General features: G+C 38.9%; 1 protein-coding gene across 3 annotated transcripts in view; it reads left to right on the top strand.

The window, feature by feature from the left end:
- The window catches only part of KIF13B (kinesin family member 13B), a 200,266-nt gene that overhangs the window by 12,619 nt on the left and 162,920 nt on the right, over positions 1–24,727 (top strand). For all 3 annotated transcript variants that reach the window (XM_028494229.2, XM_028494228.2, XM_028494227.2), the window contains exon 2: positions 5,839–5,932. In XM_028494229.2, the coding sequence (XP_028350030.1) occupies positions 5,839–5,932 (94 nt within the window). The remainder of the gene's footprint in view (positions 1–5,838; positions 5,933–24,727) is intronic.

Below are 24,727 nucleotides of genomic sequence, written 5' to 3'. Positions count from 1 at the left end.
GGCATGTGGGATCTTCCCGGACCGGGGCACGAACCCGTGTCCCCTGCATCGGCAGGCGGACTCTCAACCACTGCGCCACCAGGGAAGGCCTAGTGCTATTTTTTATTGTGGTAAGACAGATATAACATAAAATTTACCATCTTAAAACATTTTTAAGGGTACAGCTCAGTGGCGTTAGGTACGTTCACATTGTTGTACAACCATCACCACCATCCAACTCTAGACCTTTTTTATGTTGCAGAACTGAAACTCCATGCCCATGAGATACTAACTCGTTTAGCCCAGCCCCTGGCAACTACCATTATACTTTTTATCTCTATGAGTTTGACTACTCTAGGTGTCTCCTGTAAGTGGAATCCTACAAAACTTATCCTTTGGGACTGGTTCATTTTACTTAGCATAATGTCTTCAAGGTTCATCCATGTTTTAGCAGAATTTCATTCTTTTTTTAAGGTTGAATAATCTTCCATTGAATATATATACCACATTCTGTTTATCCGTTCATCCATTGATGGAAAGTTGGGTTGCTTCCACCTTTTAGCTATTGTGAATACTGCTGTGAACATGGGTGTACTTTAATGCTGTTTTTGCAAAAGTAGTGCATAGCAGCTGGGTATTTATCTTTTTAATCTAAGTATTGTTCCAAACTAAGAGGAACATGTTTATGTTTTGGATTTTTGGTAGGTGTTAAAAAATTTTTTTTCTTTTTTAAATTCGCCTTAAATTTAAGGCCTAAATTTGGTATTGCTATTTAGTCAATTAATATTTAATGATAGCTTTTCTTTCTAAGCAGTATAGAGCAAGAAGTTTTCCATGGAGAAAGTGTCATATTTAGAATTTTGTAGCAGTATAATTTCATTCAAGCATTGGTGGCATTTAGTGATAAAATGCTTTTCATATATCTGACCCTTAAACTCTCCTCAAATCTCACTGCTCTTATTTGCTTGAGTGTGTGTCCTAGATGTTCCACCCATATTCTAAACAGTCTTGTGAAAAGCCTTTTAACAGCGTTGGGGTGGGAATTTTGTTTGGTAATAAAAACTGAGCTAATAAAGAAGTGAAGATAATTGTTTACATTTTGAAGGCCACCTCCACTGGGTGTTAAATGTAGGGACATTTGTAAGTGTTGTACTCTTTAGGACAAAATGAGTTTAGGTTGGATATATTAGTTATTAGGTGATTCTTTGAATTATATAGGATTTTCCAGGGATTGGCTCTGAATCATGCCATTTCATGCTTTCAAACTGTTAGTGTGTCTAATGAAGTCATGAGGGGCAGGATGGAGGAGCTGTGGAGAGTATAGGGAAAAAGCCTACAAATATTGAAAGAAAACGTTTGAATCCTTTTTCAATTCCAGATCATCTGAAATGAAGGCAAAACTCTAGTGGGGGCGGGGAAGATATTTGATTTACAGCTTTGCAGGCATGCATTCTAGATGAGTACTTCTGCGTGCAGAACTATACATGCAGCTCCTTTGCTCAGACCTAAGGTTCTTGCAAGAAACTAATATCTAACTTTGTGGTGGGTGGTGAGATGGAGATTCTGAGTCATTACAATTTCTGGAGCCTTGATAAAGCATTTGTGTATAATATAGGTTTGACTGCATAGGGTCAGCCAATACAATATGGTCAGAGGTCGTTAAGGGGTAGTATTAACAAAGTACGATGATTGCAAACTTTTTTTTTAGGGTGTGAAGTGTTTTTATTTTTTCTTTTCTTTTTTTATTTTTTAAACATCTTTATTGGAGTATAATTGCTTTACAATGGTGTGTTAGTTTCTGCTTTATAACAAAGTGAATCAGTTTCTGTGGTAGTATAGAGTGGATTTAAACACAAAGTATTAGAAATAGGCTTTCATACTAGTTGAGCACAGTGAAACATCTGCCTTTCCAGGTTAGTCTTCCACACCTGGGTTAAACATATCTCTGATGTTTTCAGTTTCTCTTTGCCTGAAAAATGTATTGGCTGAAAGAAAGACCACTAAATTTTTGGTACTTCTAGATTATATCTTTGAGAACAAATGTAGAATAACTGATGTGAGAAAGGTTGAGTTGTGGTAGGCACGGGGAGGGAAATTTTTGTTTTTGTTTGCATTTGTCTCAATTATGTAAGTTAAAGGAAACAAAAAAGAAATCGTCTTTCCTGGCAGTGCAGATACTCTAAAGTTATAATGAGTTTGACATTGACATTTGGCCAAGGTTCTTAGGGAAATACAAAATGACTCCAGTGTAGTGCAGTTTCTTTCCTTAGAGCATATCTTTGGGTAATAGAGATAAGGCAAACAGAAACAGTTTCATACTTTGGGTCAGAAATTTTGAAGAATATAAGAACATAAACATGATGTGGCCATGTTTCTCTTTATTGAGATATAGTTCACGTATGATATAATTCAACCAATTCAGTGGTTTTTTATTTTTTAAACTTAAAAAAAAATTATTTATTTATTTATTTATTGGCTGTGTTGGATCTTCGTTGCTGCATGTGGGCTTTCTCTAGTTGCGGGAGTGGGGGCTACTCTTTGTTGCGGTGCGCGGGCTTCTCATTGCGGTGCCTTCTCTTTGTTGCAGAGCAGTGGCTGTAGGCACGCGGACTTCAGTAGTTGTGGCACGTGGGCTTCAGTAGTTGTGGCTCGTGGGCTCTAGAGCGCAGGCTCAGTAGTTGTGGCGCACGGGCTTAGTTGCTCCACGGCATGTGGGATCTTCCCGGACCTGGGCTCAAACCGTGTCTCCTGCATTGGCAGGCAGATTCTTAACCACTGCGCCACCAGGGGAGTCCCCAATTCAGTTGTTCTATTGTGCTCATGCAGTTGTGAAAACAATCAGCACAATTTTAGTACATCTTCATCACCCCCAATAGAAATCTATGCCCACTAGCAGTCACTTCTCAGTTCTGGGCAATAACTAGTCTATTTTCTGTCTCTGTTTTCCTGTTCAGAACATTAGAAATAAGTAAAGTCATACAATATGTGGTCCTTTGTACTGGCTTCTTTTACTTAGCACAAGCTTCATCTATGTTGTAGTATGTGTCAGTACCTTATTCCTTTTAATTGCCAAATAGTGTTCCATTTTATGGATATACCACATTTATCTGTTCATTAGTTGATGGACATTTGGGTTGTTTCAACTTTTTAGCTATTATGAGTAGCCAAATAATACTGCTATGAACATTCATGTGCAAACTTTTGTATGGACATAGATTTCTTTTGGGTGTATGGCTAGGAGTGGGAATTTCTGGGTCATATACTAATTCTGTATTTAACCATTGAAGAACTGCCAGACTATTTTCCAAAGTGACTGCACCATTTTACTTTCCCACCAGTAATGTATGAAGGTTCCAATTTTTCCATGTCCTCACCTATACTTACCTGTCTTTTTTTTTTTACATGAGCCAATTTACACTTTATTATTTTTTCTTTTTTAATTGAAATATAATTGACTTACAATATTATATTAGTTTAAGTTGTCATCTTTTTGGTTAGAGTTATGCTAGTGGGTGTGAAGTGGTATCTCATTGTGGATTTGATTTGCATTTCCCCATTGTCTCATGATGTTGAGCATCTTGTGCTCATTGGCCATTTCTGTATCTTTTTTGGAGAGATGTCTGTTCAAGTTCTTTGCCCATTTTAAAATTGAATTTTTTTAAATTATTGAGTTGTAGGAGTTCTTTATATTTTCTGATGCAAGTTCCTTATTTGATACATGATTCACAAATATTTTGTCAATTTTGTGGATTGTTTTTTCCCCAAGAATTCTTTTTTTTCTCTTTTTAAAAAAATTATGTATTTTTTTTTTTTTTTACAGTAGGTCCTTGTTGGTTATCTGATTTAAATATAACAGCTTGTACTTGTCAATCCCAAACTCCTAACCTATCCCTCCACCCCCATTCCCCCGGCAACCATAAATTCATTCTCTAAGTCTGTGAGTCTGTTTCTGTTCCGTGGATAAGTTCATTTGTATCATTTTTTTAGATTCTGCATATAAGAGATATCATATGCTATTTGTCTTTTTCTGTCTGACTTCACTTAGTATGATAATCTCCAACTACATCCATGTTGCTGCAAATGGCATTATTTCATTCTTTTTAATGGCTGAATAATATTCCAGTGTATATATGTACCACATCTTCTTTATGCATTCATCTGTTGATGGACATTTAGGTTGCTTCCATGTCTTGGCTGTTGTAAACAGTGCTGCAGTGAACATTGGTGTGCATGTATCCTTTCGAACCACGTTTTTCTCCAGATATATGCCCAGGAGTGGGATTGCTGGATCATATGGTAGCTCTATTTTTAGTCTTTACTTTTTTTTTCTTTTTTTGACTGCATGGCACGTGGAATCTTAGTTCCCTGACCAGGGATCAAACCTGCTCCCCCTGCAGTGGAAACACGGAGTCTTAACCACTGGACCGTTGGGAAGTCTCCTATTTTTAGTTTTTTTAAGGAACCTCCATACTGCTGTCCGTAGTGGCTGTATCAGTTTACATTCCCGCCAACAGTGTAAGAGGATTCTCTTTTCTCCACACCCTCTCCAGCATGTTTGTAGATTTTTTGATGATGGCCGTTTTGACTGGTGTGAGGTAATATCTCATTGTAGTTTTGATTTGCGTTCCTCTAATCATTAGCAATGTTGAGCATCTTTTCATTTGCCTCTTGGCCATCTGTATGTCTTCTTTGGAGAAATGTCTGTTTAGGTCTTCTGCCCATTTTTTGATTGGGTTGTTTGTTTTTTGGCATGGATTGTCTCTTTACTCTCTTGATGGTGTCCTTTGAAGAACAAAAATTTTCATTTTGATGAGGTTGTCCCAGCACTATTTGTTGAAAAGGCTATACTTTCTCCATTGAATTTCTTGGCACTGTCGTCAAAATCATTTGGCCATAAATATGAGAGTATAATTCTGTGCTCTCTGTTCCATTGATCTATATGTCTATCCTTCTATCCTTATATTAGTACCACAATTACTGTAATTGTTTAGTAAGTTTGAAATTGTTGAGTTGTCATCTTTGTATTTTGTTCTTCAAGATTTTTTGGCTCTTCTAGGTCTTGTGTATTTCCATATAGATTTTAGGATCAGCTTGTTAACTTTTGAAAAAAAGTTAACTTGGATTTTAATAGGGATTGCCTTGAATTTTTATAGACCAATTGAGGGAGTATTGCTATCCTAATAGAATTAAGTCTTTCAATTCATGAACATAAGTTGTTTTTCTATTTGTTTAAATGTTTAATTTCTTTCAACAATGTCTTGGAATTTTCAGTGTATATATTTTGCACTTCTTTTAAATTTATACCTAAGTATTTGAATCTTTTTGATGCTATTATAAATGAAATTGTTTTATTAACTTCATTTCTGGATTTTTCATTGCTGGTGTATAGAAACACAGCTGATTTTTGTATATTGATCTTGTATCCTACAACTTTGCAGAAGTTGTTTATTCTAGTAGTTTTTAGTGGATTCTTTAAGATTTTCTATATATAAGATCATATAATGTGCAAATAAAGGTAGTTTTATTTTTTCTTTCCAATCTGGATGCCTTTTATTAGTTTTTCTTGCCTAACTGCCCTGACCAGAAATTCTAGTCCAATTTTGAAAGGAAGTTGCAGTAGTAGACATCCTTGTCTTATTTCTGATGCCAGAGGGTAAGCCATTTAGTCTTTCACTGTTAAGTGTGATGTTAGCTGCAGGTTTTTTAGATGCCCTTTATCAGGTTGAGGAAGTTCCCTTCTATTTCTAGTTTGTTGAGTGTTTTTATCATGAAGGAATGTTGGATTTTTTGTCAAAAGCTTTTTCTGACATAAATTACTTCAAAAATGACTAATTTTTTTTTCTTTTTTTTAATCTGCAGAAATTGACTTGCATACCAAATGTGTGGTGGATGTAGATGCAAACAAGGTTATTCTCAGTCCTGTAAATACCAATCTTTCCAAAGGAGATGCCCGGTAAGTTAAGAACCAGTGTTACGATCAATGGATTTTTAAATGGCAGAAAGCAACAATGGCTGCTGAACTGAGTTCAGCTGAACACATATTGAATGCTTACTATGTGGAGACATATTGCTGCCAGATAGACGAGGTCTGTAATACGGAATGACTGCGTGCCAGAATGCATGTTGTAGGCAGTAATGGTATTGGAAGGTCCGAGAAGAGAGCGTCGGTTAGATTGTGAAGTAACTGAGGAAGGCTCCTTGAGGAGGTGGTACTGGCTGGAGGCTTAGGTAAGATGTGAACGGGAAGAAGTTGGGTAAAAGGGAAGGCTTTTAGATTGTTCCTCAGTGTGTGTTGTTTTTAGTTCTGCCAATTCTCATCCTATCTGTCCCTTAGAGCCCATTTCAAGTGCTGTTTTCTTCCTGAAGACATTCTTGCAGCCCTTAGTGATTCCTCTCTTTTTTTTTTTTTTTTTTTGTGGTATGCAGGCCTCCCCCCGCTGCGGCCTCTCCCGTTGCGGAGCACAGGCTCCGGACGCACAGGCCCAGCGGCCATGGCTCACGGGCCCAGCCGCTCCGCGGCATATGGGATCCTCCCAGACCGGGGCGCGAACCCGGCTCCCCTGCATCGGCAGGCGGACGCGCAACCACTGTGCCACCAGGGAAGCCCGATTCCTCTCTTTTAAGACCCCATGAGCTATAATCTGTACTACCTAATTTAATTATTATATATTGTTTTGAATTATTAATTGTAGCTTAACAATAGATTTTTTTTTTTTTTTTTTTTTTGCGGTACGCGGGCCTCTCACTCCTGTGGCCTCTCCCGTTGCGGAGCACAGGCTCCGGACGCACAGGCTCAGCGGCCATGGCTCACGGGCCCAGCCGCTCCGTGGCATGTGGGATCTTCCCGGACCGGGGCACGAACCCGTGTCCCCTGCATCGGCAGGCGGACTCTCAACCACTGCGCCACCAGGGAAGCCCCTATCAGAGATGTTTTTGTGCTGATCCTGGAAGTGGAGAACACATGGTGCCTGCCATGATGCTTTGCACAAAGTAGGTGATTCAGAGTACTTGTAGAGCAGTGCTGTATATGGAAATATACCCGGAAGGTACCCCATAAAGGTTCTTTCAAGTTGAATTGCATTGAAAAGAGCACTGGCCTTGGAGTCAGAAAATCTGAAATAGAATCCCTACTTATGTTATTGTAGTTAGTTATTTTTAACTTTTTTTAAAATTAATTTTTATTGGAGTATAGTTGATTTTTTAAAAATTATTTTTTATTGGAGTATATATTTTTAACTTTTTTGAGCCTTATCTGTATGATTCCTGCCTTACCTGTCTCACACCTCTATGAGATCAAATTAGTGATTGTTAAAGTGCTTTGTAAAGTGTTCTGTAAATGTTCAGGTTTATTGTTATTGATGTAGAGATATTTCTTAAGCATCTCTGGGATATGCCATTATTAGGGTCGGAAGGGTATAGATGTGTCAAGAAAGGTGCTGGGATTTTGAGCCTACTAACTGAATGACCTATTGTCCTGAGTGTTAATTGAAAACATTAATTGGGGGGCTGTTTATTGCTCTTAGAGCTTCCAGTCTGAAGACTATGGCTTTCTTTGGCAATGTGGGCGACTCTGAACAAACCTGGAGGCAATACCCTCTGGTAGAAAGAATGTGGGCTTTTTATACAGGCTGACGGATTCAAATTCTGGCTCTGCCACTTGCTGGCATGGTTATCTACCTGTGTGTTTTATTTGTAAAGTGTTTTCATTTTCTGTTGCTGTGTAACAAATTACCTCAAAAGCTTAGTGGTTTAAAACGACAGTAATCATGTATTTACTTCCTGGTTTTTGTGGGTCAGGAATTCAGACAGGGCGCAGCGGGAACAGCTTGCTCTGCTCCATGCTGTCTGGGGCCTACCGGGAAGACTCGAAGGCTCACCCGGGTCTGGCAGTTGATGCCATCTGTTGGCTGGAGATGTCTCTGGGGCTGCGGGCAGAATACCTACTCACAGTCTGGTGGCAGGTTCCAAAGGCAAGCGTCCTGAGAGCACGAGAAAGCCAGGTGGAAGAAGTATTGCCTTTGATATTCTAACCTTGGAAGTCACACAGTGTCATTTCTGTCACATTTTCTTGCTCAAGGCTGGTATAAAGCTCTACACAGTTTCAAGAAGGGGAAACAGACCCATCATCTTTGAGTGGAGGAAAGTTAGTGTCACATCAGGAAAGCATTTGGGGTGGGAGATGTATTGTTGTGGCTCCATCCACAAGTGTGTAATGTCTACCTGATGAGGTAATTGTGAGAATAAAATGAGCACATAGAAGCTTTTTAAAAAAATGTTTTCTTTCCTTTAGAGACCTTTAAATCTTAGGGATTTGTGAAAGAATTCAATAGCACTTTTTGGTTCCATAGAGTATCTTGGATGACTTTTTTTTTTTTTTTTTTTTTTCGGTACGCAGGCCTCTCACTGTTGTGGCCTCTCCCGTTGCGGAGCACAGGCTCCGGATGTGCAGGCCCAGCGGCCATGGCTCACGGGCCTAGCCGCTCTGCAGCATGTGGGATCTTCCCGGACCGGGGCACGAACCCGTGTCCCCTGCATCGGCAGGCGGACTCTCAACCACTGCGCCACCAGGGAAGCCTGGATGACTCTTTTTACGTGTGCTGAAAATAGAGATTGAATATTAACTCAGTGCTATAGAGTACCGTCTGATAAAAAAAAAACTTTTAGAAATGACAACTGTCAATAAGGTTGGTATGTAATGGCTTTTGGTGAAGTAAAGTTCAGAAGGACAGCTTCTTAAAAAAACAACTCTTTATTGAAGTACATACTATACATACAGAAAAGTATATATAGCTTAATGAATTTTCATAAGTTGAACAGTCCTATAACTGGCGCCCAGATTAAAAACAAGAACATTACTAGTATGACAAAAGACCACCTCGTGAGAAGCACTTTTTCTTTTAATGTAATATCAAGGTGAAAAGGGAAAACAGAAATTTTGGGATGTAGCAGTTCAGTGGTATATGTTGACTCCATTAAAAGAAAAAAAAAATAGGGCTTCCCTGGTGGCGCAGTGGTTGAGAATCCGCCTGCTGATGCAGGGGACACGGGTTCGTGCCCCGGTCTGGGAAGATCCCACATGCCGCGGAGCGGCTGGGCCCGTGAGCCATGGCCGGTGGGCCTGCGCGTCCGGAGCCTGTGCTCCGCAACGGGAGAGGCCACAACAGTGAGAGGCCCGCGTACCGCAAAAAAAAGAAAAAAAAAATAGGGAAAGTGCAAAGGTTAATTACCGTCTAGTTTGTAGAATGACTAATCCATACCACAAGTTATGGTTTTATAAGAGGTATACTTGTATTGGGTTAGCCAAAAAGTGCCTTCAGTTTTTAAGTAAAAAGAAAAGACATATTTTTCATTTTCACCAAGAAACTTATTGAACAACGTAGTCACCCTTTTGTTCCACTACCTTTTGCCATTTTTCAGGCAACTTCATATTTCCATCTTCTCAAAACTTTTTATCTTTTTGAACAAAGAACTGTTCCAGGTGCCTTTTACAGTCCTCCAGGGAATTGACATTTTTTCCGTTAAGAGAATTTTGTGAAGACAAATAAATGGAAATCCGAAGATGCAGTGTCTGGTGAATACGGCAGTTGAATCAGAACCTCCCAGCCAAGCTTTAACAGTTTTTGCCTGGTCATCAAAGAAACATGCAGTCTTGCGTTATCCTGATGGAAGATTACGTGTTTTCTGTTGACTAATTCCGGACGCTTTTCATTGAGTGCTGCTTTCAGTTGGTCTACTTGGGAGCAGTACTTGTTGGAATTAATCGTTTGGTTTTCCAGAAGGAGCTCATAATAGAGGCCTCCCTTCCAGTCCCACCATATACACACCATCACCTTCTTTGGATAAAGACCGGCCTTTGGTGTGGCTGGCGGTGGTTCATTTCACTTGCCCCACGATCTCTTCCATTCCCCATTATTGTACAGTATCCACTTTTCATCACCCGTCACAATTTGTTTTAAAAATGGAACGTTTTCAGTATGTTTAAGTAGGGAATCGCATGTGGAAATACGGTCAAGAAGGTTTTCTTGCTTAACTTATGTGGAACCCAAACATCAAAGCAATTAACATAACCAAGATGGTGTGAATGATTTTCAACGCTTGATTTGGATATTTTTAGTATGTCGGCTATCTCCCGCGTGGTATAACGCTGATTGTTCTCAATTAATGTCTCAGTTTGATCGCTGTCAACTTCAACTGGTCTACCCGACGACAGAGCATCGTCCAGCAAGGATTCTCCAGCACGAATCCTCGCAAACCACTTTTGACACGTTTGATCAGTCACAGCACCTTCTCCATTCACTGTACAAATCTTTTTTGGCATTTCAGTTGTGTTTTTACCTTTTTTGAAATAATAAAGTATAATATGCCAAAAATGTTGCTGCTTTCCTTCCATCTTCAATATTAAAATGGCTACACAAAAATTCACCAATTTTAATGTCTTTTTTTAAATGCACACTGATATGACAGCTGTCACAATACAGTCTAACAAAATTGTTTCGAATGAAGTTAAAATACAACTAAGTGCTATTAGAGCCGTCTTACGGAAAAAACTGAATAAACCTTTTTGGCCAACCCAATAGCAGAGAGCCAGGGATTTGAAACTAACATTAAAAAAAGTGATTTGGTCAGTCTAAATCACTAGTCAGAAAGGCTCAAATTAATGTTTTCCTTTTAAAAGCTACAATATCCTTGTTTTTAGAATAGTATCCAATCCTGTTAATCTAAAACTATGACTAGTTTTGTATGTATACTTAAAACCTAAGTTAGTATACTTTGAAAGTGAACATGTATACATTTTATAACAATAGTTTGTATATTTTTCTGATTAATTTTGCATTAACTTCTGAAGATTTCATGTTTTGATGTTTATGCTTATTAAAGCTAATAAAAGTCATGGTTAAATGAGGAGGAAGACCATTTTCAGCTTAACAGCTTAATCATGGGAATTTGTGAAACATTTTTGCTGTGCTATATATGTGGAATTTCAAAACTGTTTTGAAAAGTAAGATGCTTAAAATTCAGAAAATTGATTGTACATGGCTAACGAGATTAAGAAATGCTGACTTTGGAGTCAGACATCCTGGACTGAATCTCAGCTTTGCTACTTAACATGTGTGATATGGAGCAAGTTACGTAATTGTCCTCTGCCTCAGTAAAGTGGAGATTATAATAGTACCTGCCTATAGGTTGTTATGAGGATTAAGTGAGTTAAAATATGTAAAGTGGCAGTGCCTGGTGTATAGTTAACCTTATATAAAAGTTAGCTATTCCTTTGACTCTTACTGTTACTGTTATTATGGCCTGTATTCAAGTTGTAGTCCATGGTATGTTTGTGGGCTATAACTTCATAAAGGAAGTAAAATTAAAAAAAAATTTTTTTTGTTTATTTATTATTTTTGACCGCGTTGGGTCTTCGTTGCTGCGCGAGGGCTTTCTCCAGTTGCGGCGAGCAGGGGCTACTCTTCGTTGCGGTGCATGGGCCTCTCATTGCAGTGGCTTCTCTTGTTTAGGCGTACGGGCTTCAGTAGTTGTGGCACACGGGCTTCAGTCGCTGTGGCTTGCGGGGTCTAGAGCACAGGCTCAGTACTTGGCGGCACATGGGCTTAGCTGCTCTGCGGCATGTGGGATCTTCCTGGACCAGGGCTCGAACCCATGTCCCCTGCATCGGCAGGCGGATTTTTAACCACTGCGCCACCAGGGAAGCCCCGTAAAATTTTTTTAAACCAAAATATATTCAGTACTTGAGTATACATACCTATCAAGAAATTACCTAGTTCTAGAAAAATTTCAGCTTTGCAAAGTCAGAAACTTTATTTTATCTAGTTTGCCCAAAGTTGGTGGAGCTCTTAGGGACTAACATGCCATGTGTTAGAGAGATAGCCCCTTAATTTTAAGTTTACATTGAACAAAATATTAATCCCTGTCATCCGGGCTTCTCCCTAGTACCAGCCAACTTGAGAAACCAGGTTAAAACATTGTGAATATAGGGTAAGAACAAAGGAACGTTTTATTAAATATGGAGAAGATTAAGGACAGACTCTTTCTATTCCACAGCACTGTACTCAAACACCCTAGGGGCTGAAATACTTGTATCCACCAGTTCGGTCTTTTTCTTCTATGTATAGTACTAGGTACACATTGACAGATTTGATCTCTTTGTTTTCTCTTGCAGAGCCATACTGCTTATACTAGTAGTACATTAAATGTCTTTTTGGAATTACCCTTTTGCACTAAACCAATTTAGTTTTCTAGACTGGTCCATGGGCTTTCCCAAATCTTCAGCACCATATTTACAAATCATCTTTTAGGGCTAATAAGTGACTAATTCATTATCTATTCTTAGTAGATTTTTACAAGTGTAATTCTCAGTGTGTGATTCTTCGCATTCAGGAGCCCTTTATGTCCCTTTTATCACTAGTTACAATAATACCATGATGTAGAACAGTCCCTTTTTAAATAGCTAAATAAATCTTTAAGCCTTATTTTGTTTGAATTATGTCTTAAAACATTAAAATTTTATCTTATAAGAAAATGTTAATGCTAGTGCTTATCACCATGATAGGACAAAATAGTTTCTTAGGCCAAGTTTTATCTTCTGCCTTTTGCCTTATTCCCTCCTCTACCCACCAGACAGGCCTTTGCTGCTCCCTCTGGCTAAAGAATTGAGATACTTAAAATGTTTTCAAAGGGAGTGAGGTGTGATTTCTCATGGAGAGTGGCAGCCTCCACTTTATGAAACAGTTGTGTTATGAGAGTTATGTTTCTGTGAGTTTGGAAATTGGAATGCATTTTCCGATAGGAACTGACAGTTGTTTCTAGGAGAAAGGCTGTTCTATTAAAAAGAGTGACTAGTTTGGCCCACAGCTCATACAGTAAAGTTTGTCTGTTTTTGCTGTGCGTGTGTGGAGATAAAGAATGCATTGACTATCAGTAACTAATACGCTTTGGCGTCACTGTGCCGAAGGTGCCAGCAGTTTTATCCACCGTTGTTTTTGCACCATCGATGCAAATATCAACACAGTGAAGAAGGCAACTGTCTTAATATTTTATGAAAATAGTTTTGACCTGAAGACCCACTGAGTAGCTCTAGGAAACCCTCAGGAGTCCTCAGACCACAATTTGGGAGCCAAAGTTAGACTGAATGGATGTCTTTGGTTTATTTTTAAACTACTTTATTGAGATATAATAAGCATATCATATAATTCACACCTTTAAAATGAACAGTTCAATGGTTTTTATTATATTTACCAGCACAATTATCTAATTTTATGACATCTTTTTCACATGTTAATCTATGTTCTGTCTCTAGGTTTGAGATTTACCTATTCTGGACATTTCATGTAAATGAAATACAATTTGTGGTCTTCTGTGACTGGCTTCTTCTTACTTAGCATAATGTTTTTGAGGTTTATCTGTGTTATAGCATTTATTGGTACTTATTCCTTTTTATGGTGGAATAATATTTCATCATATTCTATTTTGTTTATCCATTCATCAGTTGATGGATATTTGGGTTGTTTCCACTTTTTGGCTATTATGAATAATGCTGCTGTGAACATCTGTATACAGGTCTTTCTGTGGACATATGTTTCCATTTCTCTTAGATAGATGTCCAGGAGTGGACTTTCTGGGTCATTTGGTACCTCTGTGCTTAACATTTTGAGGAATTGTCAGACTGTTTTCCAAAGCGACTGCACCGATTTACATTTCCACCAGCAGTGTATGAGGATTCCAGTTTCTTTGGCTTTTAAAGAACGCTCGTTTACTGTTAGGAAAATGGTGGTGACTCTGGCTAATTGGAGAGTGTATACCCTGCCCGAAGGCATTCAGATTACAATTAAAAAACAAAATAAAACACTGTGCTGTCCAAACAAAACTGGTCTTGGCCAGATTCAGCTCTTGGCTACTGATTTGGAACCTCAGGTTCTAGTATACTTTTCTGTTGAGTGGTACTTCTTGTAAGGTTTTAAAAAATTGAGCAAAGTTTTAAAAAATATAGTGTCTAAAAAGGTTTAAAGAATAAAACACTTATGCACCTGTCACTCAGTTCAATAAATCATTACCAGTACAGTTAAAGCCTGTTGTGAACAGCCTCCAATTTTAATGCCTTTCTTCTCCACCACAGTTAACAACTTTTCCAGAATTTGGTTTTTTATCTTTCTGTTTCTTTACATTTTCACTATGTGTGTTTGGAAATTGTTTGCACAATATTATGTGTCCACAAATGCCTTTTTCTGGTAAGGGGTCAGAGGGAGATGTGACTCAAAAAAGACTGACTACTAAAGTATAATGCCTGATTTTTTTAAAAAATAAATTTATTTATTTTATTTATTTTTGGCTGTGTTAGGTCTTCGTTGCTGTGTGTGGGCTTTCTCTAGTTGCGGCGAGCGGGGGCTACTCTTCGTTGTGGTGTGCAGGCTTCTCATTGTGGTGGCTTCTCTTTCTTGTAGAGCATAGGCTCTAGGCGCGCGGGCTTCAGTAATTGTGACATGTGGGCTCAGTAGTTGTGGCTCGCGAGCTCTAGAGTTCAGGCTCAGTAGTTGTGGCGCACGGGCTTAGTTGCTCTGCGGCATGTGAGATCTTCCCAGAGCAGGGATCGAACCCGTGTCCCCTGCATTGGCAGGCGGATTCTTAACCACTGCACCACCAGGGAAGTCCCTAATGCCTGATTTCTAAAGGCAAAAAAAATTATATTGAGGAGCCAAAAATAATATCACAAGTTTATGTTGGGGCGGAAAGCTAATTGTTCATATTTTATCAAATACGCTGTTCCTCCTTTTTTCCTCTTAAAAAACCAAAATTAAAAAAAAGCTTTTTTTCCCTTCTCATCTATTGTTTGCAGTGAATTCCAAACAAGTGTTGCAGTGAAAATTGTTTTACTGTACCTCCAAGTCTGAGAGAATGTGGATCAGTGGGCTATGCCTGTTCAGAGGTGCTGCTTTAAACAACAGAACTGAAACCTGAAAGGGAAAGAAGTTCTTAGTATAAATTGTACTGAGAATCCCTTGGTCAGTTAATCCATTTTCTTCTTTATCCCTCTGTTTTCTATCGTGTGTGTGTGTGTGTGTGTGTGTGTGTGTGTGTGTGTGTGTGTGTATGTATGTATGTGTATGAATGTGTATAATTAACACTACAAACGTTAATATACTAACTTAGAGTTTCTCTTATAATTCTTTATTACCCTGCCCCACCAAGTGTAAGATTTTATTATTATTATTATTATTATTACTCTTATTATTTGGCCGTGTGTCCGGTGGGATCCCAGTTCCCTGACCCGGGATCGAACCCGCACCCACAGCAATGAAAGCGCTGAGTCCCAACCACTGGATCACCAGGGAATTCCCCAAGTGTAAGATTTTTTTTTAAGACCAGAATTTTCTGAAGTAGAAAACATTTGGAGAGTTAGACTTCAAAATCGTAATGAACCTGAACACTGATTTCTGTGGTATTTTGTGAAATGGCCTGTTCTTTAGTACATGTGGGAGAGACTCTCCAACATGGATGGAGTTAGTTGTAGGTGACACAAATATGCAGATATTTTTCTTGTTTTCTTGTAAAACTATGGGGCTTTCCACTCCTTCCTGTTTGGTTATGTTTAACCTAATAATAAATTGATAGTGTGAGGGTTATAACTGCCAGTCTAGTGCAAAGAATGTCTGAGATGTTGATCTTAACCAGCACTTGTCAGAAAGGTCATTAAAACTCTTTTTATTCCTTCTAATTGTTTACCAGACATCAGATCTTAGTCAAGATCATTAGGTAATTAATGAGTTCTAATATGAGCAAAGTATATCCAGTCCTTGTTTGGAGGTTCAGAGTACTCTGTTCTTGGTAGATGAATGAATATATGCAGAATATATATATATATATATCAGAGAGATGCAGAATTAAGTGATGTTGACCCATGTACGTACATTTCTCTTGCAAACGTATTGTGTAATACTGCTGAGGGGAGGGCCTAATGCCAATAATTGCTTTGAAATATATGAAGTCATTTTCAGACTAATTCCTTGTTAGGAGAAGGCATCATTAGGTCATATTAGATAATGACTTTTTAAATTTCTGTACTGCTATATGGATGCTACTTTAAGTAAAGATTTTAATTGAAGGAAGTCATGCAAAGTGTAATTATGGTATATACAATAGATCTGTTTGTTCTCTCTGCTGTGAAATGACTTGAGTGAGGCTAATAATTCTGCCCAAATAGAATTTACTCCTCTGGAGAATAGTACGTGGGATGTTTTAATTTCATAAAGGGGCTCTTCCTCGGGGAGCCTGTCTGCCCTGATTATGTCAGAGTAAAGTGGGGAGAACAGTGTCCTATGTACTCTGATAGTTTAGCGGATTCCTCCCCGTCTTTTTAAAAAGTACTGTGGCCATTGAGTGTACAAACCATTTACTACTTTTGAATGTAGCTGGGAAAATGAATCGGGAAGACTCTTAAAAGCTAAAAAGGTAATAAAATATGTGTGGTTGAATTCATGTTATTTCATGGTTAATAGTAGCACATAATCAAATAGCAATAAATACAGATTTTTCAAAGTTTTACCAGCAAAAGCTAGTAGGTTGCTAAAATGAACTGTTTGATAGCTGATTAGTAAACCTGTCTGAACAAAAATTAGACTGTTCTAGTAGAATTTATGAAATCTTAGCATTGTCATTGGGTATGTATCTGTCTTGTTTATGCTTTTATTGGTACAGCAATAAGAAGGAATAAGCTGTTTTTCTTAATTCAAGAAAAGAGAGTCTTTATCACTGTGCTTGAAATACTGCTTGGATACTAACATTTGATATAATGAGGATGCAGGGTTATGTGTATGTGTGGCTAGTTACTAGATTAAGTTATAGCTAATACGAATTAAATGTTTTGAATTTCCCCAGAATTCTGGATTCACCATAAAATTATCAGATACCATATGATATACTAGATAAGAGATCTAATTACGAATAAAGTTTAGGTAAAACTACCAAGTCCCACTATTGATGTTTTTAAAATTTGTCTTTGTTGTTTGTTTGGCAGTACTTTTTTTTTAGGGCTCTTTGTCTCGATCTCCAGTTTAGGAGTTGTTGCTAATATAAACAAAATGTTGAATAAGGATCTAGACTTACGTTTTAAAGATGGAGGTAGCAGGACTTCCCTGGTGGTCCAGTAGTTAAGACTTCATGCTCCCAGCTCTCAATGCAGGAGGTACAGGTTCGATCCCTGGTCGGGGAGCTAAGATCCCACATGCTGCATGGCGCAGCCAAAAAAAACTAACCAAAAACCCACACACATGAGGAAATGTGACATGAGAAACGATTCCACCCAAAAAGTTGCTGTATCACAATATCTTAGGAATCTTTCTGATCCATTCAGCAGCTGAACATCAACCCTTTGCCAAGTACCAAGCTAAGAGTTAGGATAATCTTTATTAATACTTAGTTCCATTAAATTGTGGTGAAATTATTTTTAGCACACAGTATCTATAAACATACTAGTAAAACAAAAAACAAAGCAAAACAGAAAAGTAGAAAGGGAAGTTGAATTATTCTCTTGTGGACTTTGTAAGGCTAGATTTTTGCAAGCTCAGACTTGAAATGATTCTATTGTTTAATTTTGAGCATTGTGCATTTTCTTATGAGAGTGATATTTAGCTAAAAATGAAAAATGATTTCTTACGCAAGTTAATAGTGTAGAGTTCTGGAGCCCTTTATCCTACCTCCTTAGAATTCATTAAAGAACTATCTTGTGTGATGGTGAATTTCACTTTTGTTTCACTTTTATCAAACCTAATTTATATATACTTATATTAAATAAAAAATTCTATAGAATGGGTAATAATTAAGAGTAATAATAATCTTTACCTTCACGTTTTGACCCATAAATGAAACAGATCAGTAATGCTTTTGTTCCACTTTTAGGAAAACAAGTAGAATTTACAAAAGATCATGGAGTAGGTAGAAGTTGTATTTGCCATTTAATTTAAAAAAAACTCTTTGTTATGGAGAATTAAAAGATATGCCAAAGTAGACAGAATAGTATAATAGGCTGGGGCTGCCTGTTGCTCAGCCCTCAAAGCCATTCACCCATGGCTAATACCGTCCTATCCACATCTTCAACTCTTTCCTTTTTCCCACATTATTTTGAAGTAAATCCCATTTTACCCACAAGTATTTTAATATATCTTTATTATTTTTAACATAACCAAAATACCATTATCGCACCTTAAAAATTAACAGTAGTTATGCAGCAGCATCAAAGTTTCAGTCAGTGTTCACATGTCCAATTGTTTCATGAAGTTTTTTCCACAGAGTTTGTTTTGAAGAGCATCCATATATGGTCTACCCATGGTGATTGGGTTATATGTCTTTTAATTTATTGGTTCCTTGGTTGTTGAAGAAATGAGATCATTCGTTGTGTTGATGGGTTAATAAGTGAATTTATTACAGAGGAGGTACTATGCTTATTTAGTCAGCTGCCAAATCTTGATTTTTCTTGTGAATATTTTTATCCTGACATTGCTTTCTATCCTCTCTGATGTTACCCTAGTTAGTACCATAATTACCTTATATTTAGCCTCCTAACTGGTTTCTGGAGCCTTCCTTCAAGGCTGCTTCTACTTTCTGTAGTCTGTCTCTTGAATTTGGAGCCTTTATTATTTCTACTGATTAAGAAATGTCACTGCCTGGGTGCCATCTTTTATGTGTTCATCCCTCCCTGTTTTCTAATGCTTGTACTGTCTAGCTTTATCGTATGTGTTTTGAGTCCCGCTCCCCTTTGAGACTGTGCTTACTTGAAATCCGGGACCTCTTCTTATTCTTCGTGCCTCATACAGTGCTTTGCAGGTAGAAGGTGCTCTGTAAATGTCTCTTGATTGATTATAACTGTTCTGTTAGTGCTTGTTCTCCAAAGCTCCCCCCGTTCTCATATTTGCCCCAATTAGTAGTTGGAAAGGTGATTTGTGAGTCTGGGAGTTGGATTTTATTATTTTTTTAAAGCATTTATTTATTTATTTATTTATTATTTATTTGGCTGCGTCGGGCCTTAGTTGCTGCACGCAGGATCTTCGTTGCGGCGTGTGGGATCTTTTAGTTGTGGCATGCAGGCTCTTAGTTGCCGCATGCAGGATCCAGTTACCTGGCCAGGGATTGTACCCAGGCCCCTTGCATTGGGAGCTTGGAGTCTTAACCGCTGGACCACCAGGGAAGTCCCTGGTTGCAGAGTATTTCTCAAGACAGTGGTAGGGCCTGATGAGCCATTTCCATCCAGTCCACCATATAGGGCGTGGTTTTCTAGAAAGATTCTTGTCCAGTGGATCCGGTCTCTTGTTTACTCTCTTGGCACCATAGCTTTTGTTTTGCTTTTCTTGTTTTGACAACAGCCTTCTGTTCCAATGCTATTCATTGATGATATTTTAAGTGTGCTGTTTCCTGGTGATCTAATATTAGGACCATACTGTAGGATAAATTTCCTTGGGAAGAATTTCCTGAAGATTAAACAATTTGTGATATATAGATGTTGCAAACTGGGGTGCTGTAGGCTACATTTACCCATAGATGTTTGTTTGGCCTTTAGTTTCAATGTTTAAACATATGGGGGTTTCATATGAAAATTCAGATTTGCAGTTTTTCCTAAACAACCTGAAAATCTGGCATCACTGGGCTTTCTGCCTCCTTTGACAAGGTCATGAGCTCTTCAGTTCCCCAGCTGGTGGACACCCTCATTTATGTTATTTGCCTGGTCCCTGTGGACCTTTCCATCCAACCCTTGGTGTTAGTCCTTAACGGTTTCGGTCACAAAACATGTCCTTTCCTGACCTTGGCCCTGGGTTTGGGGCTCACATTTCTTTTTGAAACCCTTAACTTCTGCACTGTGAAGATGGTATGTTCTCAGTTTTTCTTTAGTTTATTAAGTTTAGCCATGTGACTTCTATAATTGTTGATATGACTTTATAAATTATCAAGTATTCAGCGTAACACATTATTATTGATTTGCAAAAATGTAAAACAATGCTACTCTTCAGTAAATATATATTTATATTTATATAAATATAAATACTTTTGAGATAGTGTTATTTTTTCTTAAATGTTATTTATGTTAACATGTAATAAATCTTGCTATTTTAAATGAATTAATAACACATTTTAAACTTAAATATGTTTCTCAGCTTTATTTTCTAATGCAAAAAAAATTTCTGTAGGCTATAACCCATGTAAAAAGAAGCTCTTTAGGGTCCTCAGTTGTTTAAGAGTGTAAAGGAGTCCTGATTCCAAAAAGTTTGAGAATCTCTGATACTAAAGGGTAATGTGTTAGCCCAGGTTAATCAGAATTGTCTAAGGTATTCACCAAAATTTTAGAACATAATCATTTTTCCCCTTGTAAGCAATATCATGTAAATCAACAGTAGGTCCCTGCAAAAGTTTATTGAATCCGTGGTATTTCTGGTGTATAACATTATTTAACTAAGACATTTAGGCATGTAATTCTGTGAATTTGGAGTTCTAACTTAGAATGCCAAGAAATTTAACCCTTTACCTTTTGGGATTGGGGGCCAGGGATTCCCTGGTTCTAAGCCTTTCTGATTGTTCTCTTGATCTTGGTAGAGAGAGTTTGTTGCATAAACAGTGGGGAGAGGATTTGAAGAACTGAGATGGAATTTTGGTGTGATTTGAGATTTTGGTGGGGGGGACTTTCAGACAAGATTCAGATGCTAGAGGGGTGAGAGAATGAGCAGTTGTAGAGAAGAAAACTGGGGTTCCTTGGAGATGAGAGGGGGATGAAATAATCCTACCTGCTTCTCTTTGGGGCGGACAACCTGGAAAAGCAGATGCTGTGCTACAGGTTCCTGAAGGCTCTCCCTCTCCCAGTTTTGTCTTTCTGTCCATCCATCCCTTACCTCCCCCCAACCTCCCACCCCGAAAGCAAGGAGGGAACCTTTTTTCCTTCCTCTCTCCACTTCAGCTTACTCTGTCTCATCATTATAGGGTCCTCACCTTACATCACTGGAGTAATAGAACAGTTAAAGCAAGATATGGGTGGAGATGAGGAACTGTTTTGCTTTTGCTTGGTGAGATAGAAAGGGAGGTAGGCAGGATGGAGAGAGATTCCCAGCAGTCATAATGAGGGTGGGGGATTCCTGGACCAGTTTGGTTGGGCAGCCGTCCAGGTAGAAGAACAGTATGTGTAGCCAGGACACACGCATCTCTTTATTCTCTAGTTGCAAATACCTGTCTCGTCTCTCCAACTGTTTTTTAGATCCCTTTGGGTTAGGAATTGGATCCTAACTAATTATCCTTATAGTTCAAAGGATTTATAGGTATAGAGTATAGGTATGTGTTAGGATCTAGCAGAGGGTTAGGCTCACAGGTGCTCAAGCAGTACTTTTATTTTATTTTGTTTTATTTTATTTTATTTTTTGTGGTATGCGGGCCTCCCGTTGCGGAGCACAGGCTCCGGACGCGCAGGCCCAGCGGCCATGGCCCACGGGCCCAGCCGCTCCGCGGCATGTGGGATCCTCCCAGACCGGGGCGCGAACCTGGTTCCCCTGCATCGGCAGGCGGACACGCAACCACTGCGCCACCAGGGAAGCCCCAAGCAGTACTTTTAGATTGAAAAACATCATGTATATTGTCCTGTTGCCCTAAGAAGAGAGTGGAAAGTCCTTAGCATATGTCTCATAAAATGGTGTAGAACTGGGAGAGACTCTGAAGGTCTTGCAAGAGTATATTCAGAGAAGATAAGGTTAGATGTGATTTTAACTATAGTTAAACCATAGTTTAACTGATTATTGGAGGGGCTTCGGCCTACAGTTTCCACTGCCTGAGGAGAGCTAGTTCTGATGGCTCTCTTGGTCTTTGCTCTGCCTTTCAAGAAGGAGCTCCTCTGGGCGTGAGACTCCCAGGATAGGTCTGTTCTCCATAGGGTGGGTTATGTGATGTTCCTGTGTCTACCAGGATATTTAAAGGGGACAGAAAAGGCAGGAAAAGAGTATATATTAAAAATAATATATATATATTTATAGATGTATAACTGAATCACTTTGCTGTGCATCTGAAACTACTAACACAACATTGTAAATCAAAAATATTTCAAAAAAATTAAAAAAATGATCTGAAACAAGCAAGAAACCTTTGACAAAATATCTGGTTACTGTCTACAAGGTGGAATTATTTGATTATAAATTTGTATATCAAAAACTTTAATAAAGTTATTATTATTATTATTTTTGGCTGTGTTGGGTCTTCGTTGCTGTGAGCAGGCTTTCTCTAGTTTCGGCGAGCGGGGGCTACTCTTCATTGTGGTGTGCGTGCTTCGCATTGTAGTGGCTTCTCTTGTTGCAGAGCACGGGCTCTAGGCACGTGGGCTTCAGTAGTTGCGGCTCACAGGCTCTAGAGTGCAGGCTCAGTAGTTGTGGCGCACGGGCTTAGTTGTTCCACGGCATGTGGGATCTTCCCAGACCAGGGCTCGAACCCGTGTCCCCTGCATTGGCAGGCGGATTCTTAACCACTGCGCCACCAGGGAAATCGCTAATAAAATTTTAAAATATTCCTAAGTAAAAAAGATAGATAACTGTCAAGATTTCAGATGTCAGCAGAATGCAGTCACTGTGAGGGAGAAAAGGATGGCAAGACTAATTTTATTTTTATTTTTACTCATAAGTAATTAAAATTTCAGGATACCTGTCAGTTTTATGTAGCTGGTAAGTCTTTGGAAGTTGAATCTGTAATGCATAAGAAATTTTGACTGGAGTTTTTTGTTTTGCAAACTGGGATTTTTATAGCAGTTTTATGTAATTATACATATATATCTAAATCTGCATTAAAGCAGATCGTTTCCTCTTTATTGTTTAGATGGAATGAACATTTACAAGGTTATCAAGTGTTTTTTAATCTATTTTTTATTGAAGTATAGTTGAATTACAGTGTTGTGTTAGTTACTGCTGTACAGCAAAGTGACTCAGTTATACATATACATTTTTCATATTCTTTTCCAGTGTGTTTTTTCACAGGATATTGAATATAGTTCCCTGTGCTATACAGTAGGACCTTGTTGTTTATCCATTCAAGTGTTTTAAAGAATAAATTTTACCCTATGAAATGAAAGCCATCTTAAGAATCTGTAGTAGTAGCTACTGTTCATATAATTGCACTTTATTATTTTGTCAGACTTAACATACTCCTCTGTGTAGAAAACTGGGTGAGCTGATGTTTTGGTCATGTGTAACAAACTTCCTTGCTCGACTTTATTCTCATTAAATGTTACCACAGGGCTTCCCTGGTGGCGCAGTGGTTGAGAGTCCACCTGCCGATGCAGGGGACACGGGTTCGTGCCCCGGTCCGGGAAGATCCCACGTGCCGCGGAGCGGCTGGGCCCGTGAGCCATGGCCGCTGATCCTGCGCATCCGGAGCCTGTGCTCCGCAACGGGAGAGGCCACAACAGTGAGAGGCCCGCGTACCGCAAAAAAAAAAAAAAAAAAAAAAAAAATGTTACCACAACAGAAACCCCATATGTAAGCAAGATCTTTGTTCAGTTATTACTCCCATTTAGTCACTAGTGAGTCATAGCCACCCTTGCAATCTGCCATGTTCTTTCGGGGATCAGAAACTGCCATAAAATAGGGGGAACCAGACATTGAATATACATTTGGTACTATTTGCGTGAATGTCTTTTCTCTGAAAGTTAGATTTATTAGGACTGAACCCGTATGCTAGCCTTTATCCACTCACATCGGGAAGGATGCTTAAAAGTAGGATACTGGGACAGAGACTGGTTCAAGATTGAGTCATACCTTGGCACCAAACTAGGACTTTGTGCCTTGCCATTTCCATAAGCTTTACTTAAGTTTTCTGACACTGACTTCATCTTTAACCACTGTATTAGACATCTCTTGTGTCCCACTTCAGGTCTTCTTGGCCTCACTCTCCCCAGAGCCTTTAATCACTTTTCACCCCTGGCTGTTGCCAACTCAAACTGGACCCCAACCAACTTGACGTGGACATAATCTGACACCTCATGCCTCGCTCCCCTCCCCCCTCTTCTCTGGGGCTGTAATCCATGATAAGCCCTAGGCTTTGCTTTCTGAGGAATCCATGCTAAGAACATCCTTTTTGTATGCCCTTGGTTTATATACTAAATGGGTTCTCTTGCTTATGTATTACGTTACAGTTGATCTGACATATTTTGACCCGACTCTGAACTTAAAAATTAGTAAGAGGTTAGGTGTTCTTCATAGTGTGGATTAATTTTTTTTTTAATTTTTAAAAATATTTATTTATTTATTTGGCTGCATCAGGTCCCAGTTGCGGTATGCAGGATCCTCGTTGCGGCACGCGGGATCCTTCGTTGCGGCGTGTGGGCTCTCCATTGTGGCACGTGGGCTTCTCTTTAGTTGTGGCATGGGCTACGTAGAGCTCGCAGGCTCAGTAGTTGTGGCACATGGGCTCTCTAGTTGTGGCGTGTGGGCTCCAGAGCGCGTGGGCTTAGTTGCCCCACGGCATGTGGGATCTTAGCTCCCCAACCAGAGATCAAACCCGAGTCCTCTGCATTGGAAGGTTGATTCTTAACCACCGGACCACCAGGGAAGTCCGTTGTGTGGATTAGTTTTTACTTTTGTCAACCTCATAAGCATTAGATAGGATCTAGGATTGAGGTATTGCCAGTGAAATTTAGCCATCATCATTGCTTATAAGGATAGGAAAAGGCAAGAGTTGGTTGAAGGGCATCAGAGAAGTATGACTCAGAATGGAGTTTGAGTTCTGGATCTACCATTAC

This window comes from Physeter macrocephalus, chromosome 9 (genome assembly GCF_002837175.3).
Source record: "Physeter macrocephalus isolate SW-GA chromosome 9, ASM283717v5, whole genome shotgun sequence".
Classification (NCBI taxonomy): domain Eukaryota; kingdom Metazoa; phylum Chordata; class Mammalia; order Artiodactyla; family Physeteridae; genus Physeter; species Physeter macrocephalus.
This window is presented reverse-complemented; position numbering and strand designations above follow the sequence as displayed.